The sequence below is a fragment of the Schistocerca piceifrons genome, chromosome 1, assembly GCF_021461385.2.
Source record: "Schistocerca piceifrons isolate TAMUIC-IGC-003096 chromosome 1, iqSchPice1.1, whole genome shotgun sequence".
NCBI lineage: Eukaryota > Metazoa > Arthropoda > Insecta > Orthoptera > Acrididae > Schistocerca > Schistocerca piceifrons.
In genome coordinates, this window is record NC_060138.1 from 1,201,779,156 (window position 1) to 1,201,795,570 (window position 16,415).

Consider the following 16,415-nt stretch of genomic DNA (forward strand, 5'->3'; position numbering starts at 1 on the left):
TTAAGTCTGAGGGTATTTCGCCTATCTCATACATCTTACTCACCAGATGGTAGAGTTTTGTCAGGACTGGCTCTCCCAAGGCCGTCAGTAGATCTAATGGAATGTTGTCTACTCCCGGGGCCTTGTTTAGATTTTGGTCTTCCAGTGCTCTGTCAAACTCTTCACGCAGTATCGTATCTCCCATTTCATCTTCATCTACATCCTCTTCCATTTCCATAATATTGTCCTCAAGTATTTCGCCCTTGTATAAACCCTCTGTATACTCCTTCCACCTTTCTGCTTTCCCTTCTTTGCTTAGAACTGTGTTTCCATCTGAGGTCTTGATATTCGTACAAGTGGCTTTCTTTTCTCCAAAGGACTGTTTAATTTTCCTGTAGGCAGTATCTATCTTACCCTCTAGTGAGATAAATCTCTACATCCTTACGTTTGTCCTCTAGCCATCCCTGCTTAGCCATTTTCACTTCCTGTCGATCTCATTTTTGAGACGTTTGTATTCCTTTTTGCTTGCTTCATTTACTGCATTTTTATATTTTCTCCTTTCATCAATTAAATTCAATATTTCTTATGTTAACCAAGGATTTCTACTAGCCCTCATCCTTTTTACCTACTTGATCCTCTGCTGCCTTCACTACTTCATCCCTCAAAGTTACCCATTCTTCTTCTACTGTATTTCTTTCCCTGATTCCTGTCAATTGTTCCCTTAGCTCTCCATGAAACTCTGTACAACCTCTGGTTTAGTCAGTTTATCCATGTTCCATCTCCTTACATTCCCACCTTTTTGCAGTTTCTTCAGTTTTAATCTACAGTTCATAACCAATAGATTGTGGTCAAGAGTCCACATCTGCCCCTGGAAATGTCTTACAATTTAAAACCTGGTTCCTAAATCTCTGTCTTACCGTTATATAATCTATCTGATATCTTCTAGTATCTCCAAGATTCTTCCAGGTATACAACCTTCTTCTATGATTCTTGAACCAAGTGTTAGCTATGATTAAGTTACGCTCTGAGCAAAATTCTACCAGGCGGCTTCCTCTTTCATTTCTTATCCCCAATCCATATTCACCTACTACGTTTCCTTCTCTCCCTTTTCCTACTCTCGAATTCCAGTCACCCATGACTATTAAATTTTCGTCTCCCTTCAATATCTGAATAATTTTTTATCTCATCATACATTTCCTCGATTTTTTCATCGGTTCTTGTAGTTTTGCCATGGCAGTGGCACATGGGTGCAGGCGTGCATTGTATTGATGGAAGATGACTTTCTTCCTGTCTAAAGCTGGCCTTTTATCGCATGTTTTTTGTTGCAATTTGTCCGGGAGATTAGCATAGTATTCTCCAATAATTGTTTGCCCAGTGAGGAGATAATCTACAAACAGAATCCCCTTTGCATCCAAGAACGCTGATGCCATGACCTTTCCCATAGAAGGAATTGTGTTTGCTTTCTTTGGTGGTGGAGAGTCAGCATGTTTCCACTGCTTTGACTGTTGTTTTCTCTCTGGGGTCTAGTAGTGCACGCAAGTCCCATCTGTGGTCACAAACCAGTGCAAAAAATCTTGTTCATTTCTCCTAAAACAGGCCAAATATTGTTCAGATATGTCCATTCTCAAGTGTTTTTGATCCAGCATCTAGTCACGGCACCCAAATTGCAGATAATTTTTTTCATTTCTAATTCTTCAGTTAAAATGTGATATACCCATTCAAATGACATCCGGAAAGCGTGAGCAATTTCACGCTCTTTCAATCGGTGATTCTCCATGACCATTTCGTGCACTTTTGCAGTGATTTCTAGAGTAGTGACACATGTTGGCTGACCACTACACAGATCATCATCTAAGCTCTTCTGACCAAATTTAAATTCATTTATCCACTTGGCAATAGTTGAATATGAAGGAGCAGAGTCCCCCAGTGTATTCTGGAAATTGGCATAAATGTCCTTTGCTTTCATACCTTTCTTTGTGAAGCACTTAATCACTGCTTGAATCTCAATTTTATTTCCATCTTCGCAAATCACTATGTGACGACGACGACAACAACAAGAACAACAACAAGAGAGCCCCGTCACTGCCACGGCTCTCTTCAAAGAGCACTGACATGGCACGTGTTTACAGGCAACAGTCCAATGAATATCACATGAACAACTCATTGTGCTAGTGTTGACCTCTCTTGATGATTCCGAGAACTTTTCAAACCACCCTCGTATGAATTGGTGTGATAATTTTCAACTGTGTATGCTGTTGAATGATTTGTCATTCCAAAATGAAACTGAAAAAATGTATGTACTATATTTATGACATAAGAGGAGCATCAGTTTACCAGCTGCTATATCTGGAGCACTTGAATAGAGCTAGAGGCACAAAAAATAATTTGAATGAATCTCTAGCTTTGATTGTTTGAAATTCGTGTTTTTATAGAGTTCATATAGGCACAGAAATTGAAGTAAAGTTAAACTTGCTCAAAGTTAGCAGTAATTTCATAGACCTTATACGAGGTGTGTTCAGAAAGTAATGGGAATTCCCTAATTTTGCCTGTTCAGAGTCTCACATTTTTTCTGTGTTATTGGTAAATATGCATGAAAAGTATCTGTAAATTGTTAACTGTATTGGAAATTTAGTCTGTTGTAAGCTGTCAAAAAGTTTAATTTTGCAGTGATTATTTGTGCAGGAAAGTTTTAGAAATGTTAAATGTATCTTTTGGTGAGTCCACTAGGAGTAAAACAAGGCTTTTTATGAGTTGTATAAGCGTTTCAAAGAAGACCATGGAGAGGCTGCTGATGAGTGTCCCAGATGGCTCAGCATATTGTTGACTGATAAAATTGTTGAAAAAGTGAAAGAAATGATTATCAGCAGTCACCATATCATAATCAGAAAAGTCACTGATGATGTTGGAATATCAATTGGTTCATGCTGTGAAATTTTTTAGGAAGTTTTGGGCACGACCCTAGTGTGACAGCAAAATTATTGAACTTCAGCTTAAAACAGTGACTAATGTAAGTTGCTCAGGAGTCACTAGATTGTCAGTAATGATTGAGAACAAGTGGAATGTGTCATAACAGGTGGTGAAACATGGAGTTCTGGATACGACTTTGGAACTAAGGTTCAGTCATCCCAGTGAAAGCATTCTGGGTTGCCAGGACCAGAAAAAACTTGGCAAGTGTAGTTAAATGAGAAGCATATGCTAAATGTGTTATTCAATTGTAATGGCAAAGTGCACCATGAGGTCTCGACACAACATTGAACAGTCAGTAAGGAGTACTACTTAAACATCATTTGCATGAAGCAAGTTGGGAAAGATGAACAGATAAGTGGCAAAACAATTCATCGCTTTTACACCACAATACTGCACCTACTCACACTTCGTTGTTTGTTCACGAATTGTTGGCCAAAAACAGAACTGTAATGATGCCCCCACCTCAATACTTTCCAGAAATAGCCTGATATGACATTTTTCAGTTCTCAAAAATAAAGAAAACAAGTGTTCCAGAGATTGGAAAAAGCACTGTCGTAAGTGTATAACTTCTAATGGGGCTATTTTTGAAATGATAACATTGATGTAAATGAATAAATGCAATTCTTTTCAAAACACAAATATTCCTGTTGTTTTGAATGAACATAGCATCTTTCCTTGTCCATATTAGGAATGACTTTTAGTAACATGGTATACATCATTTATTCAATTTCACTTCTTTTTGCATAATAACAATTGTATAATATTTAAAAAAGCTAAATGTGAAAGAGTGTTTTAAAACTTTCTTTTATGGGCTTAAATTATATGTGCACTTGATTGGTTAGTTAAATATTGTTAATATTGTGCACAAAATATATGTGCTGTCAGTTTTCAAATTAGAGTATACAATAAAAATGTGTAGTTCAGCAACAGCAACAGTTAACCTCATGAGCATGTATTGAGCTTCACATAGTTTTCTGTCAGTTGCTTCTCGTATGTTTCAGGATTACCAAATTTCTCAATGATAAGTGCTGTGGGCTTTGGTACAGGTACTGTGGATGAGACTGCAATGAATACATCCACATTCTCTGTGATTTCAAGTCGAAGAAGCTCAATTGGCAGCTTAAGTAAGTTCAGTCACTGGTGAAATAAGTTTAAAGTTCTTTCAGTCTACTGAATAATGAGATTTACAGTTTTTTTTTGTGTGTGTGTGTGTGTGTGTGTGTGTGTGTGTGTGTGTGTGTGTGTGTGTGTTTGAAGATCAGCAGCACGTTATGTATTGTGTTAACTGTAATTAGTTTTGTGGTAAATGATCATAATTCTCCGTCTTGTCAATATTAGTGTAATCATATATCAGAATTTTTTATGTGAATTTTCAGAAAAATAAAATATCGAGGTGCCGAGAACCATAAGGGCCTAAAGCACAGTGTTGCCGATTTTGAGTTTGTAGCAGGTATGCATGCTCCCGACATCTGTTGATCTTACCATGAATCGGTTTTATCTGTGTTGTAGGCCCACATTGTGTATATGAACATTTACTAACTGAATAACTATGAACTTTGATGAAATAGTGTCCCACTGATTTCTCTGATATTCATGTCCATATGGGCCTGAATCACAAAGCACACTCTGAGCGAGGTGGTGCAGTGGTTAGCCCACTGGACTTGGGTTCAGGTTGACGACAGTTCAAACCCACGTCTGCCCATCCTGATTTAGGTTTTCCATGAGTTCCCTAAATTGCTTCAGGCAGATCCTGGGATGGTTCATTTGAAAGGATGTGGCAGACTTCCTTACCTATTTTTCCCTAATCCAGTGGGACCAATGACCTCGCTGTTTGGTCCCTTCCCTCAAACCAACCAACCACAAAGCACAATTTTTTTTCCCCTCTTTGCTGTTCAGTTGTTATCTATGGTTACCAACATAAAACTGTTTGTTTTCTCTCTTGTTGGTGGGTGTCAGGTTTTACAGAAAGCCTTACAGAAAACCTTTTATAGTCCGTAAAATGGAAGCTGAGGATTTCAGAACCTTACAGACCTCACTGTGAAACTGATAGTTGATGTACATGGTAACAATGTACATTTCAGTAATTTTACAATGATGTTTTAATCAGGTTGCCAGAAACTCTTGTTTAAAGTAATAGTCTACATTGGAGTCCTCGGAGGCCCCAGATTTTCTGCAATTCATGTCGAGGAAGATCACAGTCACTCCCCCACAGTTTGTAGATGCCTTGCAAAATCTAGTGCTCAAATACGTAGTGGGAGGCAACTATCAACCTTGAAACATGATGACTTAACAAAACTACTAGATTTCAAAGTTGAAAAGGGCAGATGCCTTCGTCTGAACCTCAAGTTCAGGAATGTGCTTAATGAAAGTGATGATAATGGGGACCTTGAATTATTGGAATGTCGTGTGTGTGTGTGTGTGTGTGTGTGTGTGTGTGTGGTGCTTTTAGTTGCTGTTGTATATGTTCTAGTTATATTTTCACATTTATTAAAAACTTTACAACTGTCAAAAAGACACTACTGTCAGTAGCCTATATGTGAAAATTTTATAAATCAACATAAATACTCCCTTTGCCAGAAAAGTTCCAGAACAGTTTCTTTTTGCTTCTGAGTTTGTAATGCAGGGTACCCAGCGAAGGAGTTCCTGGTATCAAAATTAAATCTCTCAAAAACTGAAATGAATGGACAAGTGCAACAAGTAGTATGTTCATTGTGAGATCTGCAAGAATTTTGTACAAGAGTTTCAAAATAGTTCAAAAAGCTGCTACCTGCTGGTGCTGTAATTGCAATACATAGCGCCAATAAATAATGCGCTGCTGCTCAGTGATCACTTACACTGTTAAGCATGACAGGAGGTTAGTGTACCGAAGGAAGACATTAAAATCATGTAGTCCACTGAAAGTTTTTGAAGTACCACAGGTTTGAACACAGTCCTGTGGCAATGAGGCACAGTTTTCAGACGCAAATGTTTCAAAATAACTCAATGCTGAAACAATTTGCAACCTCTTCACCAAATTCCAATGGACAGGCAGCTTGACTGATGATCCAACGGGGAATGTTGGCCCTAGGCAGTTTAGTTACTCCTGAAAATGTTGCCACAGTTTCAGGAATTATTCAGCAAAATCAAAGGAAATCCATCTGAAACATTACAGCAGAGACTGGTTGGAAGTGATCAAGCATGCAGAAATACTGAGACAGAGCCTACACACGTTTCATTTCAAAACCCAAAGCTACCAGGTCGCCTGTACAAGTTGTGTGACAGAACGATGTTCTCACTGTGATTGATAATGAAGGATTTGATGTTGGCTGCTTCTGGTTCACAGATGAGGCACCCTTCCTGATGAATGGAGTTGTGAATAAACAAAACTGGTGATTTTGGTATTTCAGATATCAGGGTGATGTGAAACCACTGTATTTGCTCCAAGTTACTGTTTGGGCTTTGGTATGCAGCAGAGGCATTATTGGCCCTTACTTTGCGCAAGGAACGATCCCTAGTTAACACTATGTTGCAATTTTGGAACTATTTGTTGCCACACAGCCAGCATTCGAGGATCGACAGACACAAAGTGCTTCATACAATATGGGACCAGACTACATTGCACTGAAAAGATGTTTATTACTTGATGAATACTTCAGGAATTGTGTTGGATTATTGTAAGTTCACTAGTGCAGGGACGGATTGGCCTCCATATTTGGCTGATCTGATTTCTTTTGACTACTTTGTATGGGACATATTGGAAGACACAGTCTACTGAAACCATTCCACCACGCTGGACAAGCTCGAATTGGCTACCTGAGTGGCATCTTAGCCCATTTCCATTGAGACACTACAGGAAGTGTTGGCAGACTTCATTAGTGGTTTGTATCACCTTCGTATTGTGACTTGTGGACATTTAGAAAAGATTGTGATGTGATTGCAAAGATGGCTTGCAGAGGACAAGCCTAATTATTGATGCTATTGCTGTAAAGAGCTCCACAGCTTTCAGTGCAATCTTTTTGAAACTTTACAAACTATTGCAAAACTTCGGTACCTAATTCTTATGGCTTTCACAGTTAATACATCTATTCTTTTCACTTGTCTACCGATCTTAATTTTTGAGATATTTAATTTTGAAATCATGGACTTCCTCACTGGACACACTGTATGTCAAACCAGGATATGTTAAGTTTTTGTATGTATGTGTCAAGAAAGGCAAATAATATTTATCACACTACTAATTAAGACAAGCTTTGTGTGAGGGTTGATATTGAGACAGTGTACAATGAAAGTATAAAATTGTAGGGCTAATTTAAGTGACTGATAGCTATATATTTGAAACAATTGCTGGTTAAAATCTGTAGTGAGGAAATGTGATGTAGTCAGTTTGTTGAAGGGTTACATATTTGAGCAATGCTCATTGGCAGATAAGACTAGAGTTTATGTACAGCAGTCATCCCCCTTATTATTCAGTTTTACAAACTGTACGAGCAACGTAATACTTTCGGAGTCTGCTGCACAGTACTGATGCAACTTTTGGACTCAATATTTGTTGGAAATAAAAATTCTGTTCTGCTCTCCTGAATTCTCACTCCATAGATATTTCTACATCTACAGGACTACTCTGCAATTGACACTTAAGTATCTGGGAGAAGACTCAATGAACCCCCTACAGGGTATCTGTACCATTCTGCTCTTGAGCAAAGAACAGGATGAATGAACACTTAAATCTTTCCACACCAGCTCTGATTTCCCTTATTTTATTACAATGACAATTTCCTTATGTAGGTGGGTGCCAACAAAATATGTTCACATTTGGAGGAGAAAGTTGCTGATAGAAATTTTGTGAAAAGATCTCACTACAATGAAAAGCACCTTTACATTAATGATTGCCACTCCAGCTTGCATATTGCATACGTGCCAGTCTCTTCCCTATTTTGCAATAATACAAGATGAAGTGCTCTTCTTTGAACTTCCTCAATAGCCTCTGTCAATCCTATATGGTACGGATCCCATACTGTACATCAGTACACCAGAAGAGGGCAGACAAGCACAGTGTAGACCAACTCTTTAGTAAACTTGTTGCATCTTCTAAGTGTTCTGCCAATAAAACAGTCTCTGGCTCACCTTCTCTACAGCATGCTCTGATTGATGATGGTTCCAGTTTGTTGTAATTGTAATCCCTCTGTATTTAGTTGACTATTTAATTAACATTGTATGTTGCATTGAATAAATTGTATAATATAATAGGATAGGTAAAAGAAATCTACTTACCAAACAGTGGCAGGAGAATACACATGAGTTACGGGAGTCTACAACCTTTCGGAGCAAATGGCTCCTTCTCATGGCAGAATTGTTGAAGGGTAAGGAAGAAGCTGGAAGGGACTGGTGATATGGGATGAGAAAGAAAAAGTAATTGGCTAATTGTTGGGGACTGCACTTGATGAGGTTTGAAAACCTGAGAGCTTAAAGATGGTAGGTAGAGTAATCAGTGAGACAGAGATTACTGACAAAACATTGTGCAAGAGCAAACAACAGTGGCAAGCATAAATGAATTATATGTGGTAGAGGTGGGGAGGGATAAGCAAGTCAGAAAATAAGATGTAGAAAGCTAAGTGTTGCTGAGATCAAAGAAAATTAATGTAAATTAAGGCCAGGTGGGTGGCAAGAATCAAGGACCTTTAACTGTGGTTCCCAACTGCACAGTTCTGAAATAGCAGTGTTGGGGGAGGGGGGGGGGGGAATCAAGATTACATGGTGTTCTAGATTGATGTGCTTTACAACACTATATTGTTTGTTGCCAGTGTGCACCCTCGGTCTATGTCCATTCATCTTGACTGATAACTTGGTGGTAGTCATGCCAATGTAAAAGGCTGAACAGTGTTCACATAACAATTGGTACATGACATGCGTCATTTCATTGGTTGCTTTCTCTTTGATAATATGTGTTTTGCCAGTTACGAGGCTGGTGTAGGCGGTAGTAGGAGGGTGCATAGGGCAAGTCTTGCAGTGGGCATTGTCACAGGATAGGAGCCATAGGATAGGGAAATTTGTACGGAAGGAACATGGGGTCTAACGAGGATATCGTGATTTTTTTTTTGTGTGTGTGTGTGTGTGTGTGTGTGTGTGTGTGTGTGTGTGTGTGTGTGTGTGTGTGTGTGTGTGTGTGTGTGTTTGGGGTGGGGTGGGAGGGGGGGGGGAGCAATTATAGGTGTGGCTGTCACAATGTCAGACAGAATGTAACTCATTTCTTGGCATGATTTTAGAAAATCATAGCCATGTCTAAGTAGCCGATCAATGCATTTAGGACTACAGTAGTACTGAGATACAAGAGTGTCTTCTTAAGTTGTTTTTTGGAGGGATCAGCATTACCAGAATTGGATGTGTTGGCCCAGGAGGTAGTTTAGTACAAGGTAGGATAGCTTATTGAGGTGAAGTATGGCCTGTTGTTGCAATTTGAAGTTGACTTGGTGGGTGATACCATTCAAGGAAACATTGGGGGCAAGTGTCTGCAGGATTTTGTTGAAGGTGAAAAATAAGGTGGAATGGAAATTGGCAAATGAGTTGTATAGGTCATAGATTAGACAAATTGGTACAGTAGATTACTGTATTAAAGACTGTAAAAGAGACTGGTGTAGAGTAGGATTACATCCAGAAATGGGGACTCTCAATGTTACGCCTTTGGGGAACTCCCAGGGACAAGCAGGTCTCAAGAAACAGAATGTGGGACCTTTGGATAATGCAAAAGCAGGATTTTGAAGCGACTGAACATGAGATGGGATTCAAAGTGTAAGAGAAAGGGGGGAAGGGGTTGGAGTATTAGAAGCAGAGGGGAGGGGGAGGGGATGAGGGAGAAAAGGAAGAAAAGCAAGGAAAAATATGGTATTAAAAGGGGAAAATGTAGAAAAATTCACAGAAAAATCATTCGAACAGACACGTTAACAAGAGGTAATGCGTGGGCAAGAACTTCACGAGAAAAGTGGACTGTATGACACAAAAAGAAAATTGTAATAGGAAGAACTTAAAACAATAAATTTTGATTGAGAAAGTTCAGGGAAAAGACATGAAAACAGACAAAATCTTAAAAACAGGAAAAGGAAAAAGAGAATGTCGTTGAAGAAAACAGAATCTACTGTGTTTGGGATTAAAATAATGCAAGAGATGGCAGCAACAGTTGGTCAGTGCAGTTTGGCAAAAAACGCGCAAAAATGTGAAAGAATTCCATAGAAGTGAGGTAAGTGGAGAGAGGGAAAGAAAAGAAAAGTGCTATCAAATTTGCAAACATGTCGGCAAGACACAATTGGGGAATGGCCCTGCAGTGTACTTTGAACTGTAAATGAAGAGTTTATTGCAAATTCGTAAATAACAATGGAACCATCTAAGTGCGCAGAAATCGGTACTAGTAATACGAGGAAAGGAAAGTTGCCACTCACCATATAGCGGAGATGCTGAGCCGCGAAAGGCACAATAAAATGATTCACACAATCATAGCTTTTGGCCATTAAGCCCCTTGTCAGCAGTACACACACATACGCACACGCAAGCGCAACTTGCACACACATCTGCAGTCTCAGAGAGCTGAAACTACACTGCGAGCAGCAGCACCAGTGCATGAAGGGAGTGGCGACTGGGTGGGGGTAAGGAGGAGGCTGGGGCGGTGAGGGGGAGGGATAGTGTGGTGGGAGTGGCAGACAGTGAAGTGTTGCAGTTTAGACGGAGGGTAGGAGAGAAGGTGTGGAGGGGGGAGGGGGTGAGTAGTGGAAAGGAGAGAAATAAAAATGAAAGAAATTAAAAGACTGGGTGTGGCAGTGAAATGACTGCTGTGTAGTGCTGGAATGGGAACGGAGGGGGCTGGATGGGTGAGGACAGTGACTAATGAAGGTTGAGACCAGGAGGGTTCCGGGAACGTAGGGTGTATTCCTGGGGAAAGTTCCCACCTGCGCAATTCAGAAAAGCTGGTGTTGGTGGGAGGGATCCATATGGCACAGGCTGTAAAGCAGTCATTCAGATGAGGAGTTTCATGTTTGACAGCGTGTTCAACTACAAGGTGGTCCGCTTGTTTTTGCGGGTGGCCGTTCATGTGGACAGACAGCTTGTTGGTTGTCATGCCTACATAGAATGCAGCACAGTGGTTACAGCTGAGCTTGTAAATCACATGACTGGTTTCACAGGTAGCCCTGCCTTTGATGGGATAGGTGATGTTAGTGACCGGACTGGAGTAGGTGGTGATAGGAGGATGTATGGGACAGTTCTTGCTTCTAGGTCTATTACAGGGGTATGAGCCGCGAGTTAAGGGATTGGAAGCAGGGTTTGTGCAAGGATGGAAGAGTATATTGTGTAGGTTCAGTGGACGGAGGAATACCACGGTAGGAGGGGTGGGAAGGATAGTGGGTAAGGACATTTCTCATTTCAAGAGGCACGACAAGACGTAATCGAAACCCTGGCAGAGACTGTAATTCAGTTGCTCCAGTCCCGGATGGTACTGAGTTACGAGGGGAATGCTCCTCTGTGGCTGGACTGAGGGAGGTGGTGGGAGGCTGAAAAGATAAAGCACGGGAGATTTGTTTTTGTTCATGGATGGGAGGATAATTACGGTCAGTGAAGGATTCAGTGAGACCCTCGGTATATTTAGAGAGGTGCTACTCGTCACTGCTGATGCAATGACCACGGGTTGCTAGGCTGTACGGGAGGGACTTCTTGGTATGAAATGGGTGGCAGGTATTGCTGGTGGTTAGTAGGTTTGATATGGATGGAGGTACTGATGTAGCCATCTCTGAGGCGGAGGTCAACATCTAGGCAGGTGACTTGTTGGGTTGAGTAGTAGCAGGTGAAGCAAATGGGGCAGAAGTTGTTGAGGTTCTGGAGGAATGTGAATAAGGTGTCCTCACCTTCAATCTAGATAGCAAAAAATGTCATCAGTGAATATGAACCAGGTGAGGGGTTTAGGATTCTGGATTTTTAGGCAGGATTCCTCTAGATGGCCCATGAATAGGTTAGCATAGGATGGTGCCATGCGAGTGCCCATAGCCGTACCGCGGATTTGTTTGTAGGTAATGCCTTCAAAGGGGAAGTAATTGTGGGTGAGGATATAGTTAGTCATGGAGACTAGGATGGAGGTTTTAGGTTTGGAATCCATAGGGCATCTGGGAAGGTAGTGTTGATAGCAGTAAGGCCATGGGCATTAGGAAAGTTAGTGTACAGGGAAATGGCATCAATAGTGATGAGCAGAGCACCATGTGGTAAAGGGCGAGGAACATGGTTGGTATCTTTTATTTAGGGGATAGGTTCCGGGTAATAGGTTGAAGGTGTTGATCTATGAAAGCAGAGATTCTCTCAGTGAGGGCACAGTAACCGGCCACAATGGGGCGTTTTGGGTGGTTGGGTTTATGGTCTTCAGGAAGCATGTAGAAGGTGGGAATGTGGGGAGTGGTAGGGATAAGTAGAGAGATGGACTCTGGGGAGAGGTTCTGGGATGGGCCGAAGGATTTGAGTAGTGACTGGAGATCCTGCTGGATTGCTGGAATGGGATCACTGTGGCATGGTTTGTAGGTGGAAGTATCTGACAGGTGACAGAGTCCTTCTCCCACGTAATCCTTGTGGTTCAAAACTACAGTGGTGGAGCCTTTGTCTGCAGGTAGGATCGAGATCAGTTTTTAGATGGTGGACTGTGGTTCTTTTTGCGGATGTAATGTTAGTATGCTTGTTGAGGGATTTGGGGAATGATGGTGAGGCAAGGTTCAAGGTTAAGAAATTCTGGAAAGTTAACAGGGGGTGGTTTGGAGGCAGTGGGGGTGGATTGCGGTTGGATGGAGGAGTGAACCGAGTTAGGCAAGGTTCAAGGTTTGTCTTTGGTTGAGTCTGATTGGTCGAGTTGGTGGCGAAAAAGTGTTTCCACTGGAGTGACCAAGAGAAGGAGAGAAGGTCTTTAACTAGTCCTGCATGGTTGAATTTGGGAGTGGGGCAAAAGGTGAGGTCTTTGCAAAGGACTGATGTTTCTGTGGGACTAAGGCTTCTGGAGGAAAGGATCATGACTGTGTTGCGGTTCTGCTCAAGATTTGAGTTTTGTATGTTGGTGGGAAGGAGTTTCGGAGGGTGGGGTAAGTGTAGTAGGTCTGAGAGACAAGGTTTGTCAGCTATGAGAGGGCGTGGGAGAGGTTGTTGTAGAAGTGATGGACAGTGGTACTCCAAGGTGGGAGTAGGAAGCGAGCAGGATGGAGAGCTTTTTGAGGTGGCTTTGTGCATGTTGCTCAAGTTTCTGCAGGGCAAGAGTTTCAATGTGTGTTATGGGCTCCAGGAATCTGGGATTACAGAGCAGGAGAATTTTGTGGATGGAGAGAAGGTGCTGCAAGAAGGATTGGGTTTGGTTGATATGGTTTTGCAGTACTGTGTTGGTGAGGGCTAAGGATTGGCAGAATCTGAACAGGTGGAGGTCATTGCGGAAGGAGGGGTGGCAACCAGAGACGGGTAATTCGATGGTAAGGCCATTAGGGGGGGATTTCATGACCCAAGCAACAACACAGGAACAGTATGTGGGACTGGGATCTGGCTAGGGATAAGGAAACTTTTCTGTATTGACGCAGATGGAAAGAGCAAGGATCCATGGTGGTGCAAAAATGCGAAAAAATATGTAAGAAAGTAGAATTACGTCCGAAAAAATACTAAAAAATACACCCAAATATGTGTGAAAAATACGAAATGGATGCACAGGGGAAATCTGAGGAAGACGACGATAGTGGAAGGTGAAAAGCGACTGGAGCAACTGAATTACATTCTCCGCCAGGGTTTAGATTACCTCTCGTCGTGCCCTGAAATGAGAAATGTCCTACCCACTATCATTCCCATCCCTCCTATCATGGTATTCCACTGTCCACCAAACCTACACAATATACTCGTCCATCCTTACAAAACCCCTGCTCCCAATACGTCACCTCATGGCTCATACTCCTGTAATAGACCTAGAAGCGAGAACTGTCCCATACATCCTCCTACCACCACCTACTCCAGTCCGGTCACGAACATCACCTACCTATCAAAGGCATGGCTACCCGTGAAACCAGTCATGTGATTTACAAGTTCAGCTGTAACCACTGTGCTGCATTCTATGTAGGCATGACAACCAACAAGATGTCTGTCCACATGAACGGCCACCCACACACTGTGGCCAAAAAGCAAGTGGACCACCCTGTTGCTGAACACACTGCCAAACATGATACTCCTCATCTGAATGACTGCTTCACAGCCTGTGCCATATGGATCCCTGCCACCAACACCAGCTTTTCTGAACTGCGCAGGTGGGAACTTTCCGTGCATCCTACGTTCCCGTAACCCTCCTGGCCTCAACCTTCGTTTGTCATTGTCCTCACCCATCCAGCCCCCTCCCTGTTCCCATTCCGGCACTACACAGCCGTAATTTCACCGCCAAACCCAGTCTTTTAATTTCTTTTATTTCTCTCCTTTCTGCTACTTACCCTCTCTCCCTTCCACACCTTCTCTTCCGCCCTCTGCCTAAACTGCAACACTTCACTGACTGCCACTCCCACCATACTATCCCTCCCCGCCCCAGCCTCCTCCTTACCCCCACCCAGTCGCCACTCCCATCATGCACTGGTGCTGCTGCTCGCAGTGTAGTTTCAGCTCTCTGAGACTGCAGATGTGTGTGAAAGTTGCGCTTGTGTGTGTGTGCAAGTTGCGCTTGTGTGTGTGTGCAAGTTGCGCTTGTGTGTGTGTGCAAGTTGCGCTTGTGTGTGTGTGCAAGTTGCGCTTGTGTGTGTGTGCAAGTTGCGCTTGTGTGTGTGTGCAAGTTGCGCTTGTGTGTGTGTGCAAGTTGCGCTTGTGTGTGTGTGCAAGTTGCGCTTGTGTGTGTGTGTGCAAGTTGCGCTTGTGTGTGTGTGTGCAAGTTGCGCTTGTGTGTGTGTGTGCAAGTTGCGCTTGTGTGTGTGTGTGTGTGTGTGTGTGTGTGTGTGTGTGTGTGTGTGTGTGTGTGTGTGTGTGCAAGTTGCGCTTGTGTGTGTGTGTATGCAAGTTGCGCTTGTGTGTGTGTGTGTGTATGCAAGTTGCGCTTGTGTGTGTGTGTGCAAGTTGCGCTTGTGTGTGTGTGTGTGTGCGCAAGTTGCGCTTGTGTGTGTGTGTGCGCAAGTTGCGCTTGTGTGTGTGTGTGTGTGGCTTGTGTGTGTGTGTGTGTGTGTGTGTGTGTGTGTGTGTGTGTGTGTGTGTGTGTGTGCAAGTTGCGCTTGTGTGTGTGTGTGTGTGTGTGTGTGTGTGTGTGTGTGTGTGTGTGTGTGTGTGTGTGTGTGTGTGTGTGTGTGCATGTTGCGCTTGTGTGTGTGTGTGTGTGTGTGTGTGTGCGCAAGTTGCGCTTGTGTGTGTGTGTGTGTGTGTGTGTGTGTGTGTGTGTGTGTGTGTGTGCAAGTTGCGCTTGTGTGCGTGTGTGTGTGCGTGCGCGTGTGTGTGTGTGCGTGCGCGTGTGTGTGTGTGCGTGTGTGTGTGCGTGCGCGTGTGTGTGTGTGCGCGTGCGTGTGTGTGTGTGTGTGTGTGTGTGTGTGTGTGTGTGTGTGTGTGTGTGTGTGTGCAAGTTGCGCTTGTGTGTGTGCATGCGTTTTTGTAGGCGCGTGCGCGCATGTGTGTCTATTGCTGAAGAGGCCATAATGGTCTTATTGTGCCTATCGCGGCTCAGCGTCTCCGCTATATGGTGAGTAGCAACTTTCCTTCTCTCGTATTGTTACATTCCATCCTGGATTTTCCATTGTTTGAAATCAGTACTAGAAACGATATAGGGTCAATATGTTGGTTCATATAGGTGGTACAGATAAACAAACATGCACGAAAGGTTGAAAAAAGATGACAACAAAGACTGACAAGGGGGATTACAAAAGATGGAGTGATGGCCATAAGTTGCATGATATTTGGTGACCCCAAGTTAACAAATCATGTGCTGTAGCAACTGAAGTTAATTCTGAAAAATTCACGGTGCTGGTACAGTAAAATATGTCTCGCGTAAAATTTTGTACAGAATTACTCCTGGTAACCACATTGCATAATCTACAGTTACCGTGACAAGTGTCAAGACTCCTTGCCAAATAGTAGAGATTTATCCATCAGTGATTGTCACACCAAAACCTGCCAGGGAGTGAGCTGCCTGGGAGGACTACGAATACAGTGCTACGTTTTTTGTGTTGCAATAGTGATGCACCTCCAGCAGAAACAAGTGTTAACCATCCATGGAGAATATTTGCTGATGTAGAAAAAAATGGAAATGCTACTGGTAAATGTGAGCCGCTCACTAAAAAGGAAAACATCCCCAGAAATCCATAAAAACCGTGGCTGATTTCAAACAGCATTGCAGTCGACTGTTCGTGATAGAGCAACCTACCAACCTTTGATGCATGTGCTGGTATCTCAGTTTATGCTGCTTCTTATTGTCTGTTCTGAAGTGCTGATGGCAGTTAGCTGTATCCTGCAAACTGATGTTCTGTAACGCATTACAGCCATATTGC

General features: G+C 42.5%; 1 protein-coding gene across 4 annotated transcripts in view; it reads left to right on the forward strand.

Moving 5' to 3' along the window:
* LOC124781688 (DNA topoisomerase 2-binding protein 1-A-like) overlaps positions 1–16,415 on the forward strand; it is a 274,059-nt gene that overhangs the window by 64,244 nt on the left and 193,400 nt on the right. For all 4 annotated transcript variants that reach the window (XM_047253880.1, XM_047253881.1, XM_047253882.1 and 1 more), the window contains one exon: positions 3,948–4,070. In XM_047253880.1, coding sequence (XP_047109836.1) covers positions 3,948–4,070 — 123 coding nt within the window. The remainder of the gene's footprint in view (positions 1–3,947; positions 4,071–16,415) is intronic.